The sequence below is a fragment of the Microcaecilia unicolor genome, chromosome 6 (assembly GCF_901765095.1).
Source record: "Microcaecilia unicolor chromosome 6, aMicUni1.1, whole genome shotgun sequence".
Taxonomy (NCBI): domain Eukaryota; kingdom Metazoa; phylum Chordata; class Amphibia; order Gymnophiona; family Siphonopidae; genus Microcaecilia; species Microcaecilia unicolor.
Genome location: NC_044036.1, coordinates 75755805 through 75780210, shown reverse-complemented (window position 1 = coordinate 75780210; position 24406 = coordinate 75755805). Strand labels below are relative to the sequence as shown.

The 24406-nt window shown below is 46.2% G+C and overlaps 1 protein-coding gene across 1 annotated transcript in view; it reads right to left on the bottom strand.

The window, feature by feature from the left end:
* TLCD4 (TLC domain containing 4) overlaps window positions 1–24406 on the bottom strand; it is a 120603-nt gene that overhangs the window by 33253 nt on the left and 62944 nt on the right. The window contains exon 3 of the mRNA XM_030206389.1: window positions 7873–7962. Coding sequence (XP_030062249.1) covers window positions 7873–7962 — 90 coding nt within the window. The remainder of the gene's footprint in view (window positions 1–7872; window positions 7963–24406) is intronic.

The window sequence follows — 24406 nt, the reverse complement described above, 5'->3', positions numbered from 1 at the left end:
CATCCACCTTAGGCTAGCGCTGAGACATGCAGCAGGAGCTGGGAGCCCTATGCAACATACAGGGGCAAATCCTCACAGAGCTGAGGATGCTCCCTGTGGACTGGTGGCAGCCAGAATGAAGGCCATGGACCTATAGCTTGCTATTTTATTTTTGTCACAAATACAATGTTCACATTTATTTGCATATAAAGGTCTGTGCCTCCACGCTCTAAAATACATGTACATTCCCTGATATGCAAGGCTGACAACTGCTGTGGTTTAAAAACTACTAGGCAAGCCCTGAGAAAGGGAGACTGTACAGTGAAGAAGGGGGAGAGAGATAGGGGAGAGAAGTGTCCAAAGGGCACTCAACACATTCAGAGCAACTCCTCCTTCATGTCAAGTGCATAAGCAGAGGGCTGTCCATTCGAGAGGGATTATATGATTTAAATGTTTTCGTATGAGAAACACGTCCATCTGTCTCTTATGCCAATTTTTTGAACTTTTTTTTATTTTGTTTATGAGCCCCTAAATAACTTAAGGTTATCTAAATATATAAGATATAATAAAATATATGAATAATGTTTGAATAATATGTGAATAATGTGCTCAGTGAAAATCAAACCTCCTAAAAACAGCATGAGAGGGTGATTTCAAAACCAGCATAGCATATTATTGGAACCACAAAAAAAGAAAAAAAGACCACACTACATAGGTCTTATATTTAGAGAGCCCTAAGATATTTTAAGTTTTTGATTTACTGAACATTATTGATCATTATTTTTGCAATTGAATATATTATTTTTGAATTTCATTCTTTATATAATTTATTGTACTTGGTTAGTTATTTCTTAGTTACTATTATAATCCAGTGATACTTGTCAGCCTACTGCCCCAGTGGTGGTACAGCGCATTGCCATACAGAGGACCTGTTACATCTTCCTCACCCTCGGGTGGATGGAACTTACAGGCTGAAGATCAATTTCCCCATTGGACCTCCAGCCCCCCCTACCCACCCCCGCACACAAGAGGTTGGAGGTCCTGTAAACCTCCAGTGGCGCATCCTGGGATGAACTAGACAGGGCTTCAGAATCATAAAAGGGAATTTCTTCTCCCTCATATGGTACTAAAGCCCTGCCTGTCGCATCACAGGATGCACCGGGCAGGGTGTCGCCATTTTGAAGGCAGCGCTCACAGGTACAGGGGGTTTGGGAGGTAACTAGGCCACCAGGGTGGATGGCGGGGGTGAGGGGTGCCCACAGGGCCACCAGGGAAACCTTTTGCATTGGGGGGGGGGGGGAAATGGATCAAGCCCTGCTGCATGGCTCCTAGGTAAGTGAATTATTTATCTATTTAGTTATGAACATTTGTGATACCATTATCTGTGAAACATCATGGTGGTTTACAAAATACTGCAACAAGACGGAAACTAAATACAAGGACCACACAATTATATTGACAGAAATAAAGTAGTCTAAAGACAAAATCAAGGACAATCAACAATGAGGGAGGGAACAGATCCTAATGGTTTGCGTGATTAAGGCCTCTCTGAGCAAGGAACCTCTTAATATTTTTCCCTTTCCTTTTGTTACCTGTTAAATGTGTAATTTAAACTGTTGTTTTCGGTTTCAGTTGAAACATGTTATTCATTCAACTGAAACCAAAAACAACAGTCTAAATTACACATTTACCAGGTAACAAAAGGAAAGGGAAGACTATTAAGAGGTTCTTTGCCCAGAAAGGCCATAATCACCTCGACCAATAGGGTCTAGGCATCAAAATTAAGAAAACATTTGGGAAAAAAGCCAGTTTTTAAGGCTGCCTTAAATTTAATTTTGGAAGACTATAGATACAAAAAAAAAGTGATGGGGGGGGGGGGGGAAACGACTTCCAACTTATAGAGCTAATACAGCAGAACGCCAACTTACAAATGAGTCTAGGTGTACCTCTGGGAAAGATGACTCAGACCTTTAATTTATTTTAAAGAAAATCAATTAGATCTGCTTCTTTATTTCCTTCTATTTGTCACTGTATGCACATGTGAGAAGTTCAGTACCCAAAATTTCTCTTGTGTACAGATTACTGTGTCCATCAATCTGACTTCCCTATGAGGAAAGGCTAAAGAGGTTAGGGCTATTCAGCTTGGAGAAGAGACCACTAAGGGGAGTTACGCTGGATGTGTATAAAATCCTGAGTGGAACAGATGAACATGAACATGGGAACTAAGTCGTACATTAAGTTTCAAGTTTATTAATAAGCTTGATATACCACCCAAGAGAAAAACCATCAGAGTGATTAGTAACATAGTAGATGACGACAAATAAAGACCAGTATGGTCCATCCAGTCTGCCCAACAAGATAAATTCATTACATATGGTATGTGATGCTTCATATGTATACCAGATCTTGATTTGCCATTTTCAGGGCGTAGACCGTAGAAGTCTGCCCGGCACGGGCTTTGTTCTCCACCTTCTGAAGCTGAATCTGTCCAGCCATGACCAGGGCACAGACCGTAGAAGTCTGCCCAGCACTGGCTTTACTTCCCAATTACTGGTGTGGCCACCCAATCTCCGCTACGCTTCTGTAGATCCATTCCTTCTAACAGGATTCCTTTGTGTTTATCCCATGCACTTTTTAATTCCGTTACCGTTTTCATTTCCACCACCTCCCGCTGGAGGGCATTCCAGGTATCTACCACCCTCTCAGTAAAAAAAATACTTCTTGACATTATTTCCGAGTCGGCCCCCTTTCAACCTCAATTTATGTCCTCTAGTTCTACCACCTTCCCACCTCAGGAAAAGGTTTGACTGCTGATAAATACCTTTCAAATATTTGAATGTCTGTATCATATCACCCCTGTTTCTCCTTTCCTTCAGGGTAAACATGTTCAGGTCAGCAAGTCTCTCCTCGTACATCTTGCAATGCAAATTCTATACCATTTTTGTTGCTTTTCTTTGAACTGCTTCAAGTCTTTTTACATCCTTAGCAAGATAAGGCCTCCAAAACTGAACACAATATTCCAAGTGGGGCCTCACCAACGACTTGTAGAGGGGCATCAATAATTCCTTTCTACTTCTGGTTATGCCCCTCTCTATGCAGCCTAGCATCCTTCTGGCCACAGCCACCACCTTGTCGCATTGTTTCGTCACCTTCAGATCCTCAGACAGCATCACCCCAGGGTCCCTCTCTTGAGCCGAGCTTACCAATCTCTCTTCTCCTATGTGGTATATCTCTTTTGGGTTTCTGCACCCTAAGTGCATCACTCTGCACTTCTTGGCATTAACTGCCATACCCTTGACCATTTTTCTAACATTTGGAGATCCCTTCTCATGGTTTCTACTCCCTCCAGGGTATCCACTCTATTGGCTATCTTTGTGTCATCTGCAAAAAGGCAAACCTTTCCTTCTAATTCTTCAGCAATGTCTCTCACAATTATATTAAACAGAATCGGCCCCAGCACTGATCCCTAAGGCACTCCACTACTCACCTTTCTTTTCTCTGAGCAGATTCCATTTACCATCACCCTCTGTTGCCTGTCGGTCAACCAGTTTCCCATCCAGTTCACCACTTTGGGTCTTAAGTTCAGCCCTCTCAGCTTATTCACAAATCTTCTGTGAGGGACCGTATCAAAGACTTTGCTGAAATCCAAGTAGATTACATCTAGCGCATGTCCTTCATCCAGTTCTTTGATCACACAAAGTTGTCAGTAAGATTTGTTTGGCAGTTTTTTCCTTTGGTAAAGCCATCTTCCCTCTGATCCTGTAACCCATTGGTTTCTAGAAAGTTAACTATCCTTTCCTTCAGCAGCGAATCCATTATTTTTCCAACCATCAATGTGAGACTTACCGGCCTGTAGCTTCCCACTTCTTTCCTGTCTCCACTTTTATGAAGAGGGACCACTTCCACTCATCTCCATTCCCTAAGTGGTCCCGCCAGTACTTCTCTGAACTCCCTCAGTATCCTGGGATGTATCCTATCCAGCCCCATAGCTTTGTCCACCTTCAAATTCTCAAGCTGTTGGTGGGAAGCTGTTGGTGAATCTGAAGGTGGACAAGCGTTTTTAAACAGCTTTATAAAGTTGTTTATAAATGCTTTCTTCTGTGAATGTCACAATATGCACTCCATTCCCAGATATTCCCTTGACAGCCAACTGCAGTCCTTCTCCAGGATTTTCTTCCGTGAACACCGAAGAAAATAATTGTTTAGCATGTTTTCTTTAGCCTCATCACTCTCCACATAGCTATCCTCAGTATCTTTCAGTCTTTCAACTCCATTCCTATCTTTTCTTCTTTCCCCAATATATTTGAAAATGTTCTTGTCATCTCTGTTAACATCATTAGTCATTTTTTCTTCAGCCTCTGCTTTCGCTAGCAGTATTTCCCTCTTCGCTTCTTGAGTTTAATCCGATAATCTTTTCCATGAGCCTCTCACTGAGTTCTGCTGTATTTCTTGAACGAAGATTCTTTTGCCCTTATTTTTTCAGCCACTTGTTTGGAGAACCATATAGGCTTCCTGTTTCTCTTGTTTTTGTTTACTTTCCTTGCGTAAAGATCAGTTGCTATATTTATAGCAGCTTTCAGCTTGGACCACTGCTTTTCCACTTCACCTACACCTGCCCATGCCATCCATTCCTTCTTCAGGTATTCCCTCATTTTACCAAAATCAGTATGTCTAAAATCCAGAGTTTTGAGCGTCCAATTCAAAACAAACTCTATAATTAACCATAAAAAAACAGAAAGGAACACAACAAAAATAGGAAAGAGATAAGTACAGAACAAAGAAAAAACAAACAAAAAAATAATATCCTGAGTATAATGAGGAGAGGACATCATCTGGTGGAATGGAACCAGCAGTCAGCTAAGTATGGTTGGGGCCAAAGGCTGCAACAAACAGGCCTTGAGTTGAGCCTTAAAGATAGGCAGGAGGGTTTCCAGCCAAGCAGCTGTCTTTTCAAAAGACACCATCAAGGTGACTCTTATAGTCCCTTGAACAGATGTTTCAAGCAGTGTGGTCAAATCCACCTCTATCACCTCCTCAATCCTGCCACCGGTAATATCCTTAGACACAGGAATATAGTATATTTTTTGAAATGTTTAGAAGATTGGTCAATAGATAAGATTTCTACCAAATACTGTTTCAACATTTCATAAGGAGAATTGGTTCTCAACTTTTTCTAACCTATTCTCAAGCAAATTATTCCTTTTAACCAAGGAGGCATTAACTTCTTCCAGAACTTTAATCTCCCCAGAATGTTCATTCAAACTCTCAGCATGTGTATTAATCTCAGTCTCCAAAGTGATAACCTTAGATGCTGCTTCTCCAGTAAAAACACACAGTTATGACAAACAGACAAAGTACCTTCCATTCTTGATATCATTCTCCACAGTTCAACATTAGAGATCTCCTTAGATGGAGTGAGGAAGGAACTCATTCCCGAAACAGCTTCCACGCCATCAATTTTTTTTCCTAATTTAGGAGACCGTGCTGTTATAAAGTCACGTGGAGGGGAATAATCGAATGGCGCCGGTGAAATACATGGCCGGCGATGTATTTTGGCGGCGCCGCAAACAGCTGGCCAGACCTGTATTTTCGAAAAAGAAGGCCGGCCATTTTTTGTTTCGATAATACGGTTCCGGCCAGCCAAATGCATTGGATTTGGCCGGGGTTTGAGATGGCTGGCTTCGTTTTTTAGCAATAATGGAAAGTTATGTCGGCCATCTCAAACCCCGGCCAAATTCAAGGCATTTGGCCTTGGGAGGAGCCAGCATTTTTAGTGCACTGGCCCCCCTGACATGCCAGGACACCAACCGGGCTCCCTAGGGGTCACTGCGGTGGACTTCAGAAAAGCTCCCACGTGCATAGCTCCCTTACTTTGGGAGCTGAGCCCCCCAACCCCCCCAAAACCCACTACCCACAAATGTACTGCACCCACTAAAACTGCTCCAGGGACCTGCATACAGCCTCTAGGACTTATTGCTGCTGTATAACTTTGGCACACCAGTTCACACCTGAAGACTAATCTCTCTGAAAAAGTCCTTTCTTGAAATAACCACATTTACTCACAGTTAACTGCAGATCAGAGGTTGTGCCCCACTGGCAAAGAGTCCCCTGGTACTAAGATTAGCAGTAGGTCAAAGCAGGCACAATGGTGTACAATGCCCTCTTTCAGCACCATTCAAGGTTAGAACTACGTTCTCTGACATGGGTAACACAGGAAAGGGATCTGAAACTGTCTTACAAAAATGGCCACTACTGCATGGACTACAACAGGAAACAAAACAGGGCACACTCTGACCCAGTAAGCAGGGGGAAAAGCAGAGCCTACCAACTACCAATACCTATACCCACCACAATGCACTGCTGATGTGACTCTGCAGTACAAATAACAGAAAAGGTGCCACACTCACCCCAGAGCCACATCACGAGCAGGCAAAGGCTGTCGGAGGACAGAACACATTCTGATGTCATGGAGGTGGGTACAGCATTTGAGGCTGGCAAAAAAGTATTTGTAACCTGTTTTTTATGCAGGGAGGGGGTTGGTGACCACTGGGGGAGTACGGGGAGGTCATCCCCGATTCCTTCCGGTGGTCATGTGGTCAGTTCAGCCACCTTTTTGAAGCTTGGACCTGAAAAAAAAGGGACCAAGTAAAATGCTCTTCATCGCCGGGGTTTTTTTTCCATTATGGGCTAAAGCCGGCCATTTCGTAACCCCGCCCATGTCCCGCCTTCGCGTCGCTGCCAACACGCCCCCTTGAACTTTCGCTGGCTCTGCGACAGGAAAGTGGCGATGGTGTCAAAATAGAGGCTTTCGATTATACCAATTTGGCCGCTTTTGCGAGATCACTGGCCATCTTCCGATTTGTGTCGGAAGATGGCCCGCGATCACTTTCGAAAATGAGCTGGATAGTGAAAATATAGACTTAGGTCACACAAAAAAAAAAAACCATGCTTAGCACTATTCTATAAACCTCACCTAAAGTTAGGTGAGGTTTATAGAATACGCGTAGAGCCTGTCCCGACTAAAATTTAGCTGTGACCATTTACGCCAACTAAAACCTGGTATAAATGCCTGCACCTAACTTAGGCACGAATCGCACATATCCTATAACAGTGCGTGAAATTTTTAAGAACGCCTAGGACCCGCCCATGCCACTCTCATTGCCACACCCCCTTTGAGATCTACATATTAAAATTTATGTGCATCATTTTACAGAATACACTTAGAAAGTTGTGTGTATAAATTCTAATTAGTGCCAATTAGTGCTGATAATTGCTTTTTAGTGGCCAATTAGACACTGATTGGCTTGTTAAACAATTGAGTGCGCAACTTTAGTTGAAATATATACAATCTGGGTGTTAAAGTGCATGTGCATCACTGGATTATAATTAATTTCACTGGATAATCAATAATTGCCTGATAATGGTATTAATAGGAAGAACAAGAGGTTAGGTTTCCAAAGTCACTAGTGTAACAGTGTCTTATCAGCAACACCATTGATATATGGCCTGAAGAGCTCTCAATTCTTACAAAGCAAGCATCCTGAAAAATGGCAAACCCTGGCAAGGGGCAATGCAAGAAATGTTTGCTTTAACCAGCATGAGTTAACATGTAGTTTAGAAAAATGCACATATTTCACACTAATATAAGAACTAAATAATTTCAAGAAGGACATTTTCAAAAAGGCAAAAACGGAAAAAGAATTACCCAATAAGGAAAAAAGGGACTCTACATACATCCTGACAGGTGAGCTCTTCTACCCAAATGATACCATAATCAAACAAAAGACGTTCAACATATGTTTGAAGGTTAAAGGTGATATTGATAAAGGCGGGAAAAATTCCCCGATATAAAAGCATTTTTCAGAGATAAAAAGATAACACAACGTGTCTTACCAAATGGGGTCTGCATTTACAGCATCATCGAACCATAAAATGTATAAACAAAAGCTCCCAACCAACAAGGCATGAAAAGTAGACACTATCCTGAAAAACAAGAAAGTTTAATACAAGGTACAATTATAGAATACTTATAACCAATTAATTTGTTCCATGTTGTGCTTTATCCAATCAGAAGAAGAAATTCAAAGTTCTGAAATATAGTTTTTATGTAACAAATTATATCCCATGTGCTTGTGAAGGACAATTTCATAAAAGGTCACTTATGTTAGGTGCCTATATTGCTTTTATAAAATAAACATATATTCCGTTATAAAATAGGATCTCAGAAATATCCCTAACAGAACACAAGGGGCATAATCAAAAGGGGCACCCAAGTTTTCCTGAGGGCGTCCTCGCAGGACGTCCCGCGAAGGGGCGGGGAAACCTGTATTATCAAAACAAGATGGGCGGCAATCTTTCGTTTTGATAATACGGTCGGGGACGCCAAAATCTCAACATTTAGGTCGATCTTAGAGACAGTTGTCCCTAGAGATGGTCATCCCCGATTTTTGGCGATAATGGCTTGGTCGTAAAAAAAAAAGGACCAAGTAAAGTCGGCCAAGTGTTCGTCAGGGACGCCCTTCTTTTTTCCATTATCAGCCGAGGACGCCCATGTGTTAAGCACACCCCAGTCCCGCCTTCGCTGTGCTTCTGACACTGCTCCGTGAACTTTGGTCGTCCCCGTGACGGAAAGCAGTTGAGGACTCCCAAAATCAGCTTTCGATTATGCCGATTTGGGCGACCCTGGGAGAAGGACGCCCATCTCCTGATTTGTGTCAAAAGATGGGTGCCCTTCTCTTTCGAAAATAAGCCTGAAAGTCTCTTGCTCAAAACTATTCTTTTTCTGAAGGTGTAAAGTTTATATGTACTCTGTGGGATTAGTTTTATTAATTTTTTTGTGGGTGTAAAGAAGTGGTATTCCCTCAGTCCTCAAGGACCGTAAACAGGTTAGGATTTCAGAGTATCTCTAATGAATGCAAAGGGGAAAGGGGATGGGATTTGATATACCACCTTTCTGTGGTTACAATCAAAGTGGTTTACATATTATATACAAGTACTTATTTTGTACCTGGAGCAACGGAGGGTTAAGTGACTTGCCCAGAGTCACAAGCAGCTGCAATAGGAATTGAACCTGATTCCCCTGGTTTGCAGGCCACTGCATTAGCCATTAGGCTACTCCTCCACTCCATAGGCAGTAGAATAGAGTGAGCCACTGGGGTTATTACCCAACCCATATTTTGCCCAATATAGCATCAGCAATTAGAGAGCTTGGGGGTGGGGCCAGAGATTGGTTTGTTTGGCCCGTCCAACCAGAAAGGTGGTGTTCTGCCCCTGAATACACAAGAGAGAGATCTGAATACCATAAAGATGGTATGCATGCAAATCTCTCATATGTATATTCATTAGTGGCATCCTGAAAACTTGACTAGTTCCTTGCTCTCGAGGACTGGGATGAATATGACTGCTGTAAAGCATGGTTTACACATGGAAACAGGACCTCAAAAAATTGTACACATTTCAGAAAATATGCATGTACAGTCATAGAGCATGCACAGACAAGCACATCTGCTTATTTCTGGGATAAGCAGCATAAAATGTATTGTACTGTTTTGGGAACTTGCCAGGTATTTGTGACCTGGATTAGCCACTGTTGGAAACAGGATACAGGGCTTGATGGACCTTTGGTCTGTCCCAGTATGGCAACACTTATGTACTTATCTTTTTCAGAGCAGGTGTAAACTTGTGTGATAGCATTTGTGCACTACTAAAGGTCACTAGATGAATCTATTTTATAAAAGGCATATAGGTGCATGTGTTGTCTTCATAAAATATGGAGCACCACCAACAAAAAATCCCGTAAGAGTGTTGTCAAAAACAAACCACAAATACAGAAACCTAAAACTACTGACCACTCAAACCTGTGAATAATGGACCTCAGAATATGGAATGCACTTATCTTAGCAAAGTCTTAAATCTAAAAATCTCCAAGCTGGAATACCCAATTCTAGTTTTGTCACAACTGCTCCAGTGGCTATATATCCATGAATCCATGAAGTGAACTCAGACATTGAAAAGCACCTGGAATCACTAAAACGAGGGCGAGCTTAACCCAACTGGAAAGAATGTGTAAACCTGCCCGCAAGAAGACGCTGAGTCTTTGAGTCACCCAGATCTTTCACCACATTCACTAAGTCCTCACCAAATGACAGCTGGCGCTAAAAAGGGGGCTTAACCAGCCTCTGTTTGAAGTTGCATTTGCCGCCCAGTGGCACAACCACAGCAAACGATGGGCTGTGACCACCAAAGATATCTGCTTGGCTGACACCCGAATCAAGTCATACAAGGACTCTGCCAAATATGCCAGCCCCATCTCCACATCCGGCAATTCAGGAGGAGGTGGAAGGAATTCGAAATCTGTTGCACACAGCCACCTGCAGAGACAGCACTTAAGAATTGTCAGAGGAAGGCTGTGCTGAAACCACCAGTTGAGGATGAGTTTGGCATGGAAGGTCCAAGATAGATGGAGACAAACAGCTGAGAAGGGACAGCTGAAATGGTCTGATGTGGAATCTGGCCCATAGAACATAACAAAAGAATAGCCATACTGGGTCAGAGCAATGGTCCATCTAGCCCAGTATCCTATTCCAACAATGGCCAATCCAGGTCACAAGATAGAGACCATTGTGCCCAGAACTTGAACATATTCCCAGACCCTAGGACATGGAAGGGAAAATAGATCTGGACTTGGATGTGAATCCTTTGCTGATAAGCAACAGGAAGACATGTCTGCCCTAAGCCAATGTTGAATATCACTCCCAGATACTCCAAGATTTGTGTAGGAAACAACTGACTCTTGGTGAAACTGAATACCAATCCTAAGGACTGAAGAAGAGTGGCTATCTTAGAGGAAACTTGCAGACTCACTTGATAGGAAGAGCCACATATCAGCCAATCATTGAGGTATGGATGAACCTGCAATCCAGCCTTGCGAAGGAAAGCTGCTACTGCTATCATGGTCTTGAAATAATATCCTTGGAGATGGGGAAAGGATGAATGGCATGGCCATAAACTGATAATGACCTCCAAGGATTTCAAATTAGAGAAATCTTCTGTGGGAAGGCCAAATGGGAATATGAAAGTACACTTCCTTGAGATCCAGGAAGGATAGAAACTCTCTCTGTTGGACTGATACTATTACAGACTGCAATGCTCCCATTGTGAAATGCTGAACCTTTAACACTGTTGACTCTTTTGAAGCCCAAACCCAGGTGGAAGGAATCCCTCTTCTTACAAAGTAAATAGAATAACTTCCCATTCCTCAATCGCATCTGGGGCCAGCCTCTACTGTGCCTAAATGAAGAAGTGCTTGCAAGGTGGCTTGAACTGCTTTACATTTGCAACGGAATGGGAGAACTTCAATCTATAACCCTGGCTTAGCATTTCCAAGACACATTGGTCTAAGGTAATTTTGGTCCACTCCTCATGGAACCTAGAGAGGTGTCCTGCTATTATGAAACCCGAGGAGTGAACCAAGATCCCATCATAAGGAGGTGCGGGAGGCAATTGTAGACCTGGAGTCTGAAGCTGAGTTCTTTCAGTCAGCATGAAAGAACCTTGAAAAGTTAGATTTGCCTGGTCTGTAGCACTTGGCCTCACGAAACCTAAGACGAGACTGAGAGGATTTAAAAGAATCTTTAGGCTTGTCCTCTGGCAATTTCTGAGACTTAGAGTCCCCTATGTCTGTAACCAACTTCTCCAGATCTTCTTCAAACAAAAGTTTACCTCTAAAAGGTAGCTTGCTAAATGTGCCTTAGAAGCCATATCAGCGGTCTAATGTCTAGGTCAGAGCTATCTTCTTGCTGAGAGTGTCAAAGAATTGGCTGGTATAGAGCTAATTAACATGGCTGAGAGCCAGAGCTAGATGGTGTAGCAGATTATGGCTGTTTGTACCATTATGCACTATTAATGGTAAGCTGCAGTAGGACTTGAACCAGCAATCTCTGTGCTCTCTCTTAGCTGGTTGCTTTAACCATTAAGCCATTCTTCTACATTGAAAGTAGCTCTGTAATATTACCAGCTATCTAATACAATGAAGAGGTGCAAAAGTGCAACAGAAGAATTCAGAGACACTGCGACATACAGCTAGTGGGGCTGCTCATACAGTGGTGACTGGAGCCAGTGCAGTGTGCAATACCAGACAGCAGAGCTGCTGTAGAAAACCAACACAGCTAACCTTTAGCATTGTAGCCTAGTGTTAGCTGCTTGTCAAGGCAAGTAATGTGGGAGAGTTAAGTAAAATATGCCCAATTAGAAATAGGGCTGAGTTCCACAGCTTCTAATATTATGCTTAAACCAGCTTTGAACCTGTGACCGTCAGGTTGAAAGCCAGTCACCTTCCAGAATAAACTATTGTGCTTCTCAAAGTACTGTAAACTCTGCACCTGGAGAAAATCCGAGCATGGCAACACTGAGGTTCCATGGTTACCACAGAGACCAAGAGAAACATGGGAACATTGTACTAGCCTCAAAAAAAAAACTCCAAATGTAACATTTCTCATAGAAACATGGCGCCAATAGCACTAAACTTGACTCTATACTCAGTGACGATCCTAGGTCGGCTGCCACCCGGGGCGGATCGCCGATGCGCACCCCGGCTCCGCTGGCTCCCTGCTCCCTCGGAACAGGAAGTAACCTGTTCCGGGGTAGAGGGAGCAGGGAACCAGCGAAGCCGACAGGCATGCGGCTGCTCTCTGCACCCCTCCAGCAGCATGCACCCGGGGTGGACCGCCCCCACCGCCTCGCCCTTGGTACGCCGCTGTCTATACTGAACTCCTTTGTAAAGATGCTGAAAAGAGGAATACCTTGTACTCTGGGTTACCATATGGCTCCAGAAAAAGGAGGACAGATTAAGCCAGTCCAGGTTTTACTTCCATTGCTTTCAATGGAAGTAAATTCCGGACTGGCTCAATCTATCCTCTTTTTTCTGGAGACATATGGTAACCCTACCTTTACTGCCAATATAAACAGAGTTCTGATGACAAAAAAAAAAAAAAAAAAGTTCCACAAATGAAGTGAGGGAAACGTTCAGGGTGTTTTTTTAAAGTAACTGCCCTCTGTCAAAAAAACTGAGGGGACTCAAAGGTTTCTAAATGAAAGGTATGTAAGAATATGTGAACACTATATCGGCCCTTTCAAAGGACTTAACACCCATGGTGCACTGCCCTGATGCTGTTTGTTGGCTCCCCAGTCTAGGAACAGTAATTAACCAACTCTGGAACTAAAAGTAAAATCTTAACTCACCACAGGCAGCATGGTCGTTTTTGTTGACTGCTGCAACCCACAAATCTACTTCAGGCAAATGTAGCTTTCCCAGCTTAGGCGTGGAAACGGGGTAAAGATATAGCATAGCCTTAGCCACCTGAAGGGTAGCATCCAGGGTGACTCATTGAGCAGTGATGATTTCCTGCATAGTCTCATGCACTGGAAAAGACTTAGGCAGTCTGCTAGTGCTCACAATTTTAGGATTAGCAGATGCAGGTGTAGCAGGATCAGAAGAAGAAACAGTGAGAACCTGAAGAGCCTTTGATATAAAGGAAGGCAACTCTTTCTTATGAAACACCTACACCATGTTGGGATCATTAGATTTCTCTGTAAACAACTCCTCCTCCTCCAATTCCTCTTGCATCTATTTAGACAGGGACTGCCCTGACATGATGACTCCCTGAGACTGAGAGGGAAACAGGGGAGAAATAGACCCTACTTCTGAGCTGGATTACAAACATCTCCTCTTTGGGGCAGGGTCCATCAAGAGAGACTGAGGCAGGAAGCAAGCCAGGAATCTGCAAAGGCTGAGCTAAAAAGGGAAAGGGAATGGTTTCTGCAACTACATTCAAAGTGGTTTACATATTATATGTTGGTACAGCAAAAGCTACATACAGTGGGGGAAATAAGTATTTGATCCCTTGCTGATTTTGTAAGTTTGCCCACTGACAAAGACATGAGCAGCCCATAATTGAAGGGTAGGTTATTGGTAACAGTGAGAGATAGCACATCACAAATTAAATCCGGAAAATCACATTGTGGAAAGTATATGAATTTATTTGCATTCTGCAGAGGGAAATAAGTATTTGATCCCCCACCAACCAGTAAGAGATCTGGCCCCTACAGACCAGGTAGATGCTCCAAATCAACTCGTTACCTGCATGACAGACAGCTGTCGGCAATGGTCACCTGTATGAAAGACACCTGTCCACAGACTCAGTGAATCAGTCAGACTCTAACCTCTACAAAATGGCCAAGAGCAAGGAGCTGTCTAAGGATGTCAGGGACAAGATCATACACCTGCACAAGGCTGGAATGGGCTACAAAACCATCAGTAAGACGCTGGGCGAGAAGGAGACAACTGTTGGTGCCATAGTAAGAAAATGGAAGAAGTACAAAATGACTGTCAATCGACAAAGATCTGGGGCTCCACGCAAAATCTCACCTCGTGGGGTATCCTTGATCATGAGGAAGGTTAGAAATCAGCCTACAACTACAAGGGGGGAACTTGTCAATGATCTCAAGGCAGCTGGGACCACTGTCACCACGAAAACCATTGGTAACACATTACGACATAACGGATTGCAATCCTGCAGTGCCCGCAAGGTCCCCCTGCTCCGGAAGGCACATGTGACGGCCCGTCTGAAGTTTGCCAGTGAACACCTGGATGATGCCGAGAGTGATTGGGAGAAGGTGCTGTGGTCAGATGAGACAAAAATTGAGCTCTTTGGCATGAACTCAACTCGCCGTGTTTGGAGGAAGAGAAATGCTGCCTATGACCCAAAGAACACCGTCCCCACTGTCAAGCATGGAGGTGGAAATGTTATGTTTTGGGGGTGTTTCTCTGCTAAGGGCACAGGACTACTTCACCGCATCAATGGGAGAATGGATGGGGCCATGTACCGTACAATTCTGAGTGACAACCTCCTTCCCTCCGCCAGGGCCTTAAAAATGGGTCGTGGCTGGGTCTTCCAGCACGACAATGACCCAAAACATACAGCCAAGGCAACAAAGGAGTGGCTCAGGAAGAAGCACATTAGGGTCATGGAGTGGCCTAGCCAGTCACCAGACCTTAATCCCATTGAAAACTTATGGAGGGAGCTGAAGCTGCGAGTTGCCAAGCGACAGCCCAGAACTCTTAATGATTTAGAGATGATCTGCAAAGAGGAGTGGACCAAAATTCCTCCTGACATGTGTGCAAACCTCATCATCAACTACAGAAGACGTCTGACCGCTGTGCTTGCCAACAAGGGTTTTACCACCAAGTATTAGGTCTTGTTTGCCAGAGGGATTAAATACTTATTTCCCTCTGCAGAATGCAAATAAATTCATATACTTTCCACAATGTGATTTTCCGGATTTAATTTGTGATGTGCTATCTCTCACTGTTACCAATAACCTACCCTTCAATTATGGGCTGCTCATGTCTTTGTCAGTGGGCAAACTTACAAAATCAGCAAGGGATCAAATACTTATTTCCCCCACTGTACCTGTAGAAGGTATTCTCCGAGGACAGCAGGCTGATTGTTTTTACTGATGGGTGACGTCGACAGCAGCCCCAGGACCGGAATTCTCCCTAGCAACAAAGAGTTTGCTAGCCTAGCGCTCCTGTGCATATCGCGCATGCGCGACCGTCTTCCCGCCTGAACATGAGCGTGCTCCTCAGTCCAGTAAAAAGCAAAGAAAGGGAAGACACAACTCCTAAGGGGAGGAGGGCGGGATTGTGAGAACAATCAGCCTGCTGTTCTCGGAGAATACCTTCTACAGGTATGTAGCTTTCGCTTTCTCCGAGGACAAGCAGGCTGCTTGTTCTCACTGATGGGGTATCCCTAGCCCCCAGGCTCACTCAAAACAACAAACATTGGTCAATTGGGCCTCGCAATGGCAAGGACATAACTGAGATTGACCTAACTTAGCCAACTAACTGAGAGTGCAGCCTGGAACAGAACAAAAATGGGCCTAGGGGGGAGGAGTTGGATTCTAAACCCCAAACAGATTCTGCAGCACTGACTGCCCAAACCGACTGTCGCGTCGGGTATCCTGCTGTAGGCAGTAATGAGATGTGAATGTGTGGACAGATGACCATGTCGCAGCTTTGCATATCTCCTCAATAGTGGCTGACTTCAAGTGGGCCACTGACGCAGCCATGGCTCGAACATTATGAGCCATGACATGACCCTCAAGAGTCAGCCCAGCCTGGGCATAAGTGAAGGAAATGCAATCTGCTAGCCAATTGGATATGGTGCGTTTCCCTACAGCCACTCCCCTCTTGTTGGGATCAAAAGAAACAAACATTTGGGTGGACTGTCTGTGGGGCTGTGTCCGCTCCAGATAAAAGGTCAATGCTCTCTTGCAGTCCAATGTATGCAGTTGACATTCAGCAGGGCGGGTATGAGGACGGGGAAAGAATGTTGGCAAGACAATTGACTGGTTCAGATGGAACTCCGACACCACTTCGGCAAGAACTTAGGGTGAGTGCGGAGGACTACTCTTGTTATGATGAAACTTGGTATAAGGAGCATGAGCTACTAAGGCTTGAAGCTCACTGACTCTGCGAGCTGAAGTAACTGCCACCAAGAAAATGACCTTCCAGGTCAAGTACTTCAGATGACAGGAATTCAGTGGCTCAAAAGGAGGTCTCATCAGCTGGGTGAGAACAACATTGAGATCCCATGACACTGTAGGAGGTTTGATGGGGGGCTTTGACAAAAGCAAACCTCTCATGAAACCAACAACTAAAGGCTGTCCTGAGATCGGCTTGCCTTCCACACGGTAATGGTATGCACTAATCGCACTAAGATGAACCCTTACAGAGTTGGTCTTGAGACCAGACTCAGACAACTGTAGAAGGTACTCAAGCAGGGTCTGTGTAGGACAAGAACGAGAATCTAGGGCCTTGCTGTCACACCAAACAGTAAACCTCCTCCATAAAAAGAAGTAACTCTTCTTAGTGGAATCTTTTCTGGAAGCAAGTAAGATTCAGGAGACACCCTCTGAAAGACCCAAGGAGGCAAAGTCTACGCTCTCAACATCCAGGCCGTGAGAGTCAGGGACTGGAAGTTGGGATGCAGAAGCGCCCCCTCGTTCTGAGTGATGAGGGTTGGAAAACACTCCAATCTCCACGGTTCTTCGGAGGACAGCTCCAGAAGAAGAGGGAACCAAATCTGACGGGGCCAGAAAGGCGCAATCAAAATCATGGTTCCGGAATCTTGCTTGAGTTTCAGTAAAGTCTTCCCCACCAAAGGTATGGGAGGATACGCATACAGGAGGCCCTGCCCCCAATGAAGGAGGAAGGCATCCGACGCTAGTCTGCCGTGGGCCTGATGCCTGGAACAGAATTGAGGGACTTTGTGATTGATCTGAGTGGCAAAAAGATCCACCAAGGGGGTGCCCCACGCTTGGAAGATCTTACGTACCACTCCCGAGTTGAGAGACCACTCGTGAGGTTGCATTATCCTGCTCAACCTGTCGGCCAGACTGTTGTTTACGCCTGCCAGGTACGTAGCTTGGAGGAACATACCATGACGGCGAGCCCAAAGCCACATTCTGACGGCTTCCTGACACAGAGGGTGAGATCCTGTGCCCCCCTGCTTGTTGATGTAATACATAGCAACCTGGTTGTCGGTCTGAATTTGGATAATTTGATAGGACAGCCGATCCCAGAAAGCCTTTAGAGCGTTCCAGACCGCTCGTAACTCCAGAAGATTGATCTGAAATCGTCTTTCCTGGAGGGACCAAAATCCTTGGGTGTGAAGTCCATCGACATTAGCTCCCCACCCCAGGAGAGATGCATCCGTCATCAGCACTTTTTGTGGCTGAGAAATTTGAAAAGGACGTCCCAGGGTCAAATTGGATCAAATTGTCCACCAATGTAGGGATTCGAGAAAACTCGTGGACAGATGGATGACGTCTTCTAGATTCCCGGCAGCTTGGTACCATTGGGAAGCTAGGGTCCATTGAGCTGATCTCATGTGAAGACAAGCCATGGGAGTCACATGAACTGTAGAGGCCATGTGGCCGAGCAATCTCAACATCTGCCGAGCTGTGATCTGCTGAGACGCCCGCACCTGAGAGATGAGAGCCAGGAGATTGTCGGCTCTCGGCTCGGGAAGGTAGGCAAAAGCTGTCTGAGAGCCCAGCAGAGCTCCTATGAATTCTAGTTTCTGTACTGGAAGAAGGTGGGACTGGGATAATGGAAGGTTAAGTGACTTGCCCAGAGTCACAAGGAGCTGCAGTGGGAATTGAACCCAGTTTCCCAGGATCAAAGTCTGCTGCACTAACCACTAGGCTACTCCCCTACCAGACCTCAATATGTAGGCATTATGGAGCAGAAGAATGAACTCGGGGGGGGGGGGGGGGAGGGAGGGGATAAGAAGACTCACCCCCCCCCCCCCCCCCCGGAGAAATCCCTAAATTGGCTGATATCTGTGTAAAGACCTCTGAAGAAGTGTCAGGTAGAAGAGCCATCGGCAGTGCTACTCCTGAATCATGCTGCTGTAAAATGGCTGTTGGATCCCAGGAGTCCCAGGAGGACTGCTGGAGCCCCAGGAGGAGAATGAGCCAACATCTCTCCCACGCGGGAGCTAATGAGACCTCCATGAACAAGGCCCCCTCTGCCAAAGGAGAGCCTGCAGAGTCACCCGGAGACTACTCCGACGCTGCTCTCCACATCCCACAGCAGGAGCAGTAGTTAACATTTTCGGCAGCCATTACAAAGAAAATGAAAGTAAAACTGCAACTGACCTGAAGTCGAAAGAAAATTGAAAGATATACTCGCCCCAGGAGATTCAGCTGTCGGGAGTCCTGCCTGTCAAACTCATTGTTGCTGGAAGCACATTCACCTTCTCCACTACTACACCCTGTATACTGGTAGAAACCAGTATTTCTCCTGCAGCCAAGGCTGAGGGCTTTAAAGAATTATACTGGAATTTTTTTTTTCATTGAGGAAAGAGAATGGAGGAAGCGCTGGAGAGAGAAGTGTCACGATTGTGACTGTATTCCATGCCTACACTCACCTTGCCTCCGGGTGACCAGGCCTATGGCTGCTGTGGACTTTCTTCTTCCTGTTTCCCAGACATGTTCCAGAGTTCATTCCAGTCCTGATGTTCCAGCACTCCAGACTTGCCCTGGTGCTTCTGCTGTCAAGCCTCACCTGTGACCTCATCTATAATTGCCTTTATTAAGCACCTGGGAACTTTCAGACTTGCCTTTGCAACAGAGGTCTTCAGATGAGTTTTCGTCTGTGAGTGCTTGTTACGGTTCCAGCCCTGCTAGTTCTTGTCTTGTTGTCTTCAGTTTCAGTTCCCTTCCTGCTTGTGTCTGTCCTGTTTGTCTTTAGCTTCAGTTCCCTTCCTGCTTGTGTCTGCCCTGTTTGTCTTTAGCTTCAGTTCCCTTCCTGCTTGTGTCTGCCCTGTTTGTATTTAGCTTCAGCTCCCTTCCTGCTTGTGTCTGCCCTGTTTGTATTTAGCTTCAGCTCCCTTCCTGCTTGTGTCTGCCCTGTTTCTCTTCAGTTCCCTTCCTGCTTGTGTCTGCCCTGGTTGTCTTTAGTTTCAGTTCCCATCCTGCTTGTGGCTGCCCTGTTTGCTTTCAGCTTTCATTCCCGCCTAGCCTGTTCCAGTATCCTGAATCCTGTTCCAGCAAAGCCAAGTCCGTTCCAGCATCTGGTTCCAGCCAAGCCAAGCCAAGTCAGTTCCAGCATCTGGTTCCAGCCAAGCCAGTTCCAGCATCTGCTTCCAGCCAAGCCAAGTCAGTTCCAGCATCTGGTTCCAGCCAAGCCAGTTCCAGCATCTGGTTCCAGCCGAGCCAAGCCAGTTCCAGCATCTGGTTCCAGCCGAGCCAAGCCAAGTCCATTCCAGCATCCAGCTCCAGCCAAGCCAAGTCCATTCCAGAATTCTGTCCAGCCAAGCCTGTTTGAGAGTCCTGAATCTTGTACCAGCCTCTCTGGGTTTAGTCTCACTTCCTGTTGGGTGGTTCACCTGCTGCTGCTCACTACTCCGGATCATTCCTCACAGTTGTGACAAGAAGTGTGGGGGAGAGACCTGGAATCACCAGGTATACCCCCTAAAGCCGGCACCGATCAGCATGTACTCCAAAGCTCCACTAAACTGAGAGACCCAGAACAGGAGTCACCGTCAGATGAGACCAGAAGACCGTCCATCTGTCTGCTGGAGATAGAGAATACTGACTGACCAAGGAGAATTCTGTCCTCAGTTCAGTTCTCTCTATCTCCACCTGCTGGTAGATGGTCACAACCAGCTTCTAGATTCATCTGCTGCTGACACTAAGGAAGTAGCTCTTTGGGGGACATTCCGAGGGCAGAATCAGAACTTGGCCAGTTAAGTGCCGATATACAGCATAAATAGAACTGCATAAATATTAGTCCTATCTTTAACTGGTTCACCACAGCCGTACAAGTGCTGAATATCACACTTAATCAGCTATGCTTTCACTGGCTCTGTAAACCTGGAAATTCAATGCCGGAGCCTGGACATGGCCCAGAACTGAATTTCCAGGATTTTTTTTTAAGTGCTAAGTTAAAAATTTTTCTTTTAAAAATTTAGAGAGCGGGAAGCTGATGAGTACAATAAATAGCTTATCCAGCTTTCTGAATGAATTCTCATTTTCATTCTACTCTATTGTTGGGATATCCACTTGTTAAGAAAATTCATTACAAGAGAATTCATGATGGTTCTTTTCCTTTTCTAGTTAGCAAATTGTGGAATTCTATACCTACACAAGTTCATGTGCTTTCTATCTATGTACAATTTTGTAAAGGTTTGAGCAGAGAGGTGTGGTAGCCGTGTTAGTCCACTTTAAAAGGTAATCAATAGAAATAAAACAAAATAAAACATGAAAAAGAAAATAAGATACCACCTTTTTTATTGGACATAACTTAGTACATTTCTTGATTAGGTTTGAAAACTTATCTTTTCAATAAGTATTTGGATGAATAATCTTGTAAGGCTTTCTTAACTTTTTCAGTATATGTTTTGAACTTCTGTACCCGCTTAGACTCTATACTGACATTAGAGAGAGTGAATGATACATACCTGTAGCAGGTGTTCTCCGAGGACAGCAGGCTGATTGTTCTCACGACTGGGTGACGTCCACGGCAGCCCCCACCAACCGGAACAAAACTTCGCGGGCAGTCCCGCACGCAGGGCACGCCCACTGCGCATGCGCGGCCGTCTTCCCGCCCGTGCGTGACCGTTCCCGCTCAGTTGAAAAACAAGCCAAAAAGATGAAACGCAACTCCAAAGGGGAGGAGGGAGGGTAGGTGAGAACAATCAGCCTGCTGTCCTCGGAGAACACCTGCTACAGGTATGTATCATTCACTTTCTCCGAGGACAAGCAGGCTGCTTGTTCTCACGACTGGGGGGCGCCGAGGCGGTATCCCTCGAACTCCGTGCCCTCTTGAGAGCAGAGTCCACGACCGCCGAGTCATGAGGCAATTGGGGCCGCATTAACTCTGGGTCCGAGTGGATTCTGTATTGGGACTCTGCTTTCTTGGGGATGGTGGGATTAGATAATGGTCTCATCCAGTTCCGAAGCAGTGTCTCTTTCAGGACATTGTGCAACGGTACCGTGGAGGACTCTCTAGGTGGTGATGGATAATCGAGGACCTCGAGCATCTCAGCCCTCGGCTCATCCAAAGAGACCACGGGGAAGGGAATGCATATAGACATATCCCTGACAAAGGAGGCAAAGGAGAGGCTCTCAGGAGGCGAGAGCTTTCTCTCTGGTGAAGGCGTGGGGTCGGAGGGAAGGCCCACAGACTCCTCTGAGGAGAAATATCTGGGGTCCTCCTCCTCCCCCCACGAGGCCTCTTCCTCGGTGTCGGACATAAGCTCATGCAGCTGAGTCCTCAACCGGGCCCGGCTCGATGTCGAGGCACCGAGGCCTCGGTGTCGTCGAGCGGTGGACTCCCGCGCCGGCGGGGACGAAGCTCCCTCCATCAACGTCAACGGGGACTCCACCTGCGTGTGGCGTCGAAGGCCTCGGCACCGGGCTAGAGCTCGCCGGCGCCACAGTCAACGGCGCCGAGGGTGCAAGCACCCCCGGCGCCGGCTCAGTCTGGCGCATCAGCCCTTCCAGGATCCCCGGAAGGATGGCTCGGAGGCACTCGTCCAGGCCCGCTGCCGGGAAAGACGGGGGGGGCCGGTAGAGGCGTCGGTGCCAGAAGCTGCTCGGGTCCAGGAGACTGCACCGAAGTGCTGAGACCCTGACGCGTCGGTACCTCTACTACAGAGGGGGGCCTCTCCTCTCGACGCTGACGCTTACTCGGCGTCGACTCCTCTCCGGCGCCGGGGGCCGGATGCATCGATGGCGACCGATGACGGTGCTTCTTTGTCTTCTTGCGATGCCCGTCATCGGCGCTAGGTGGAATGGAGGAGAAGGAGGTCGACCCCCCTCGGCCTCGAGGGACCGGGTCCGACAGGGTTCGGTCCCGAGGGCCATGGGTAGAGGGAGTGACTGGGGGTCGATTGCCCACGCGGCCTCTCACCCCTGCCGTCACCGGAGGACCGGCGGGCCGACGGGACCTGTGCTCCTGGGGTCGATGCAATCGGTGCCGATTTCGCGGACATCGATACCGGTACCGAAGAACCGGCCGTCGATACCGATGCCGTCGAGGTCGACGTCGAGGGGCCGGCGCAAGTTCCAAAAAGACGGTCCCGAAGAACTTGCCTCGCTACTTGAGTCCGTTTCCGGAGACCAAGACACAAAGTACACGACTTGGTATCGTGCTCCGGCCCGAGGCACTGGAGGCACCAAGCGTGAGTGTCGGTCTGCGAGATAGGCCGGCCGCACCGACCACACTTCTTAAATCCACTCGGGACCTTCGAGGACATCAACTAAAAAATTGCGTCGGCGAAATCAAAGTCGTCGATGGTGGCAGTAAAATCACACCTCGAAAAACAACTCGATCGCGCGGCCACAAGGCCGCAACGCGACGCCCCCGCTAGAAAACGAGGGAAAAGTAGTACAGCGCATTCTCTTTTTTTTTTTTTTTTTACAGAAAATTTTTAAAGAGGAACGCGGCAACGAAAATAAACGAAAAAAGAAGGTTCGCGAACAACGCGACGGTTTTCCGGGGCTGAGGAAGAGAGAGAGGTGAACACATCTCTCTCCAGGCGCGGAAAAGAAAAGACTGAGCGGGAACGGTCACGCACGGGTGGGAAGACGGCCGCGCATGCGTGGTGGGCGTGCCCTGCGTGCGGGACCGCCCACGAAGTTTTGTTCCGGTTGGTGGGGGCTGCCGCGGACGTCACCCAGTCGTGAGAACAAGCAGCCTGCTTGTCCTCGGAGAAATATAAATACCCTGAACAGAATAGAGTACGTATGGGGCCTAATGGGATACATCCGAGGGTACTCAAGGAACACAGATGCTCTGTCTGACCTCTTCAACGCTTCCTTTCAGTCTGGAGTGGTCCTGAAAGACTGGAGAAGAGCGAATGTGGTCCCTCTGCACAAGAGCGGAAGTAAGAAGGAAGTTGGGAATTACAGACCTGTCAGTCTGACCTCGATGGTAAGGTAATGGAAACACTTCTAAAGCAGAGAATAGTGAGGTTTCTCGAATCAGATGGCCTGCAGGACTTCACTAGAAGCAGGTCGTATCAGACAAATCTGATTGATTTCTTTGACTGGGTGACCAAACAATTGGATGTGGGAGGGGCGCTAGATGTGGTGTACTTGGATTTTAGCAAAAACTTTGACATGGTTCCGCACAGGCAACTGATTAATAAACTGAGTGCCCTCGGTATGGGACCTAAAGTGACTGTGTTAAAAACTGGTTAAATGGAAGGAGACAGAGGGTAGTGGTAAATGGAGCTTGCTCTGTGGAAAGGGATGTTATCAGTGGTGTACCGCAGGGATCAGTCCTCGGGCCAGCTCTTTTTAATATCTTTGTGAGTGATATTGCGGAAGGGCTGTCTAGTAAGGTTTGTCTCTTTGCGGATGATACCAAACTCTGTAATAGGGTGGACACCAAGGAGGGTGTGGATGGCATGAAGAAGGATCTAGTGAAGCTTGAAGAATGGTCCGATAATTGGCAACTAAGATTTAATGATAAGAAATGCAAGGTCATGCACTTGGGTTACAAGAATCCAAGGGCATGGTACAATATAGGGGGTGAAGTGCTTCTGTGTACAAACGAAGAGCAGCACTTGGGGGTGATTGTGTCTGATGACCTTAAGGTGGCCAAACAAGTAGAAAAGGTGACAGTCAAAGACAGAAGGATGCTTGGGTGCATAAAGAGAGGGATGACCAGTAGGAACAAAGAGGTGATAGTGCCCTTGAATAAGTCTCTGGTTAGGCCCCATTTAAAGTACTGCAGGCAATTCTGGAGACCGCACCTACAGAAAGATATAAACAAGATGGAGTCGGTCCAGAGGACAGCTACTAAATTGGTAAGCGGTCTCTGTCATAAAACATATAGAGAAAGGCTCAT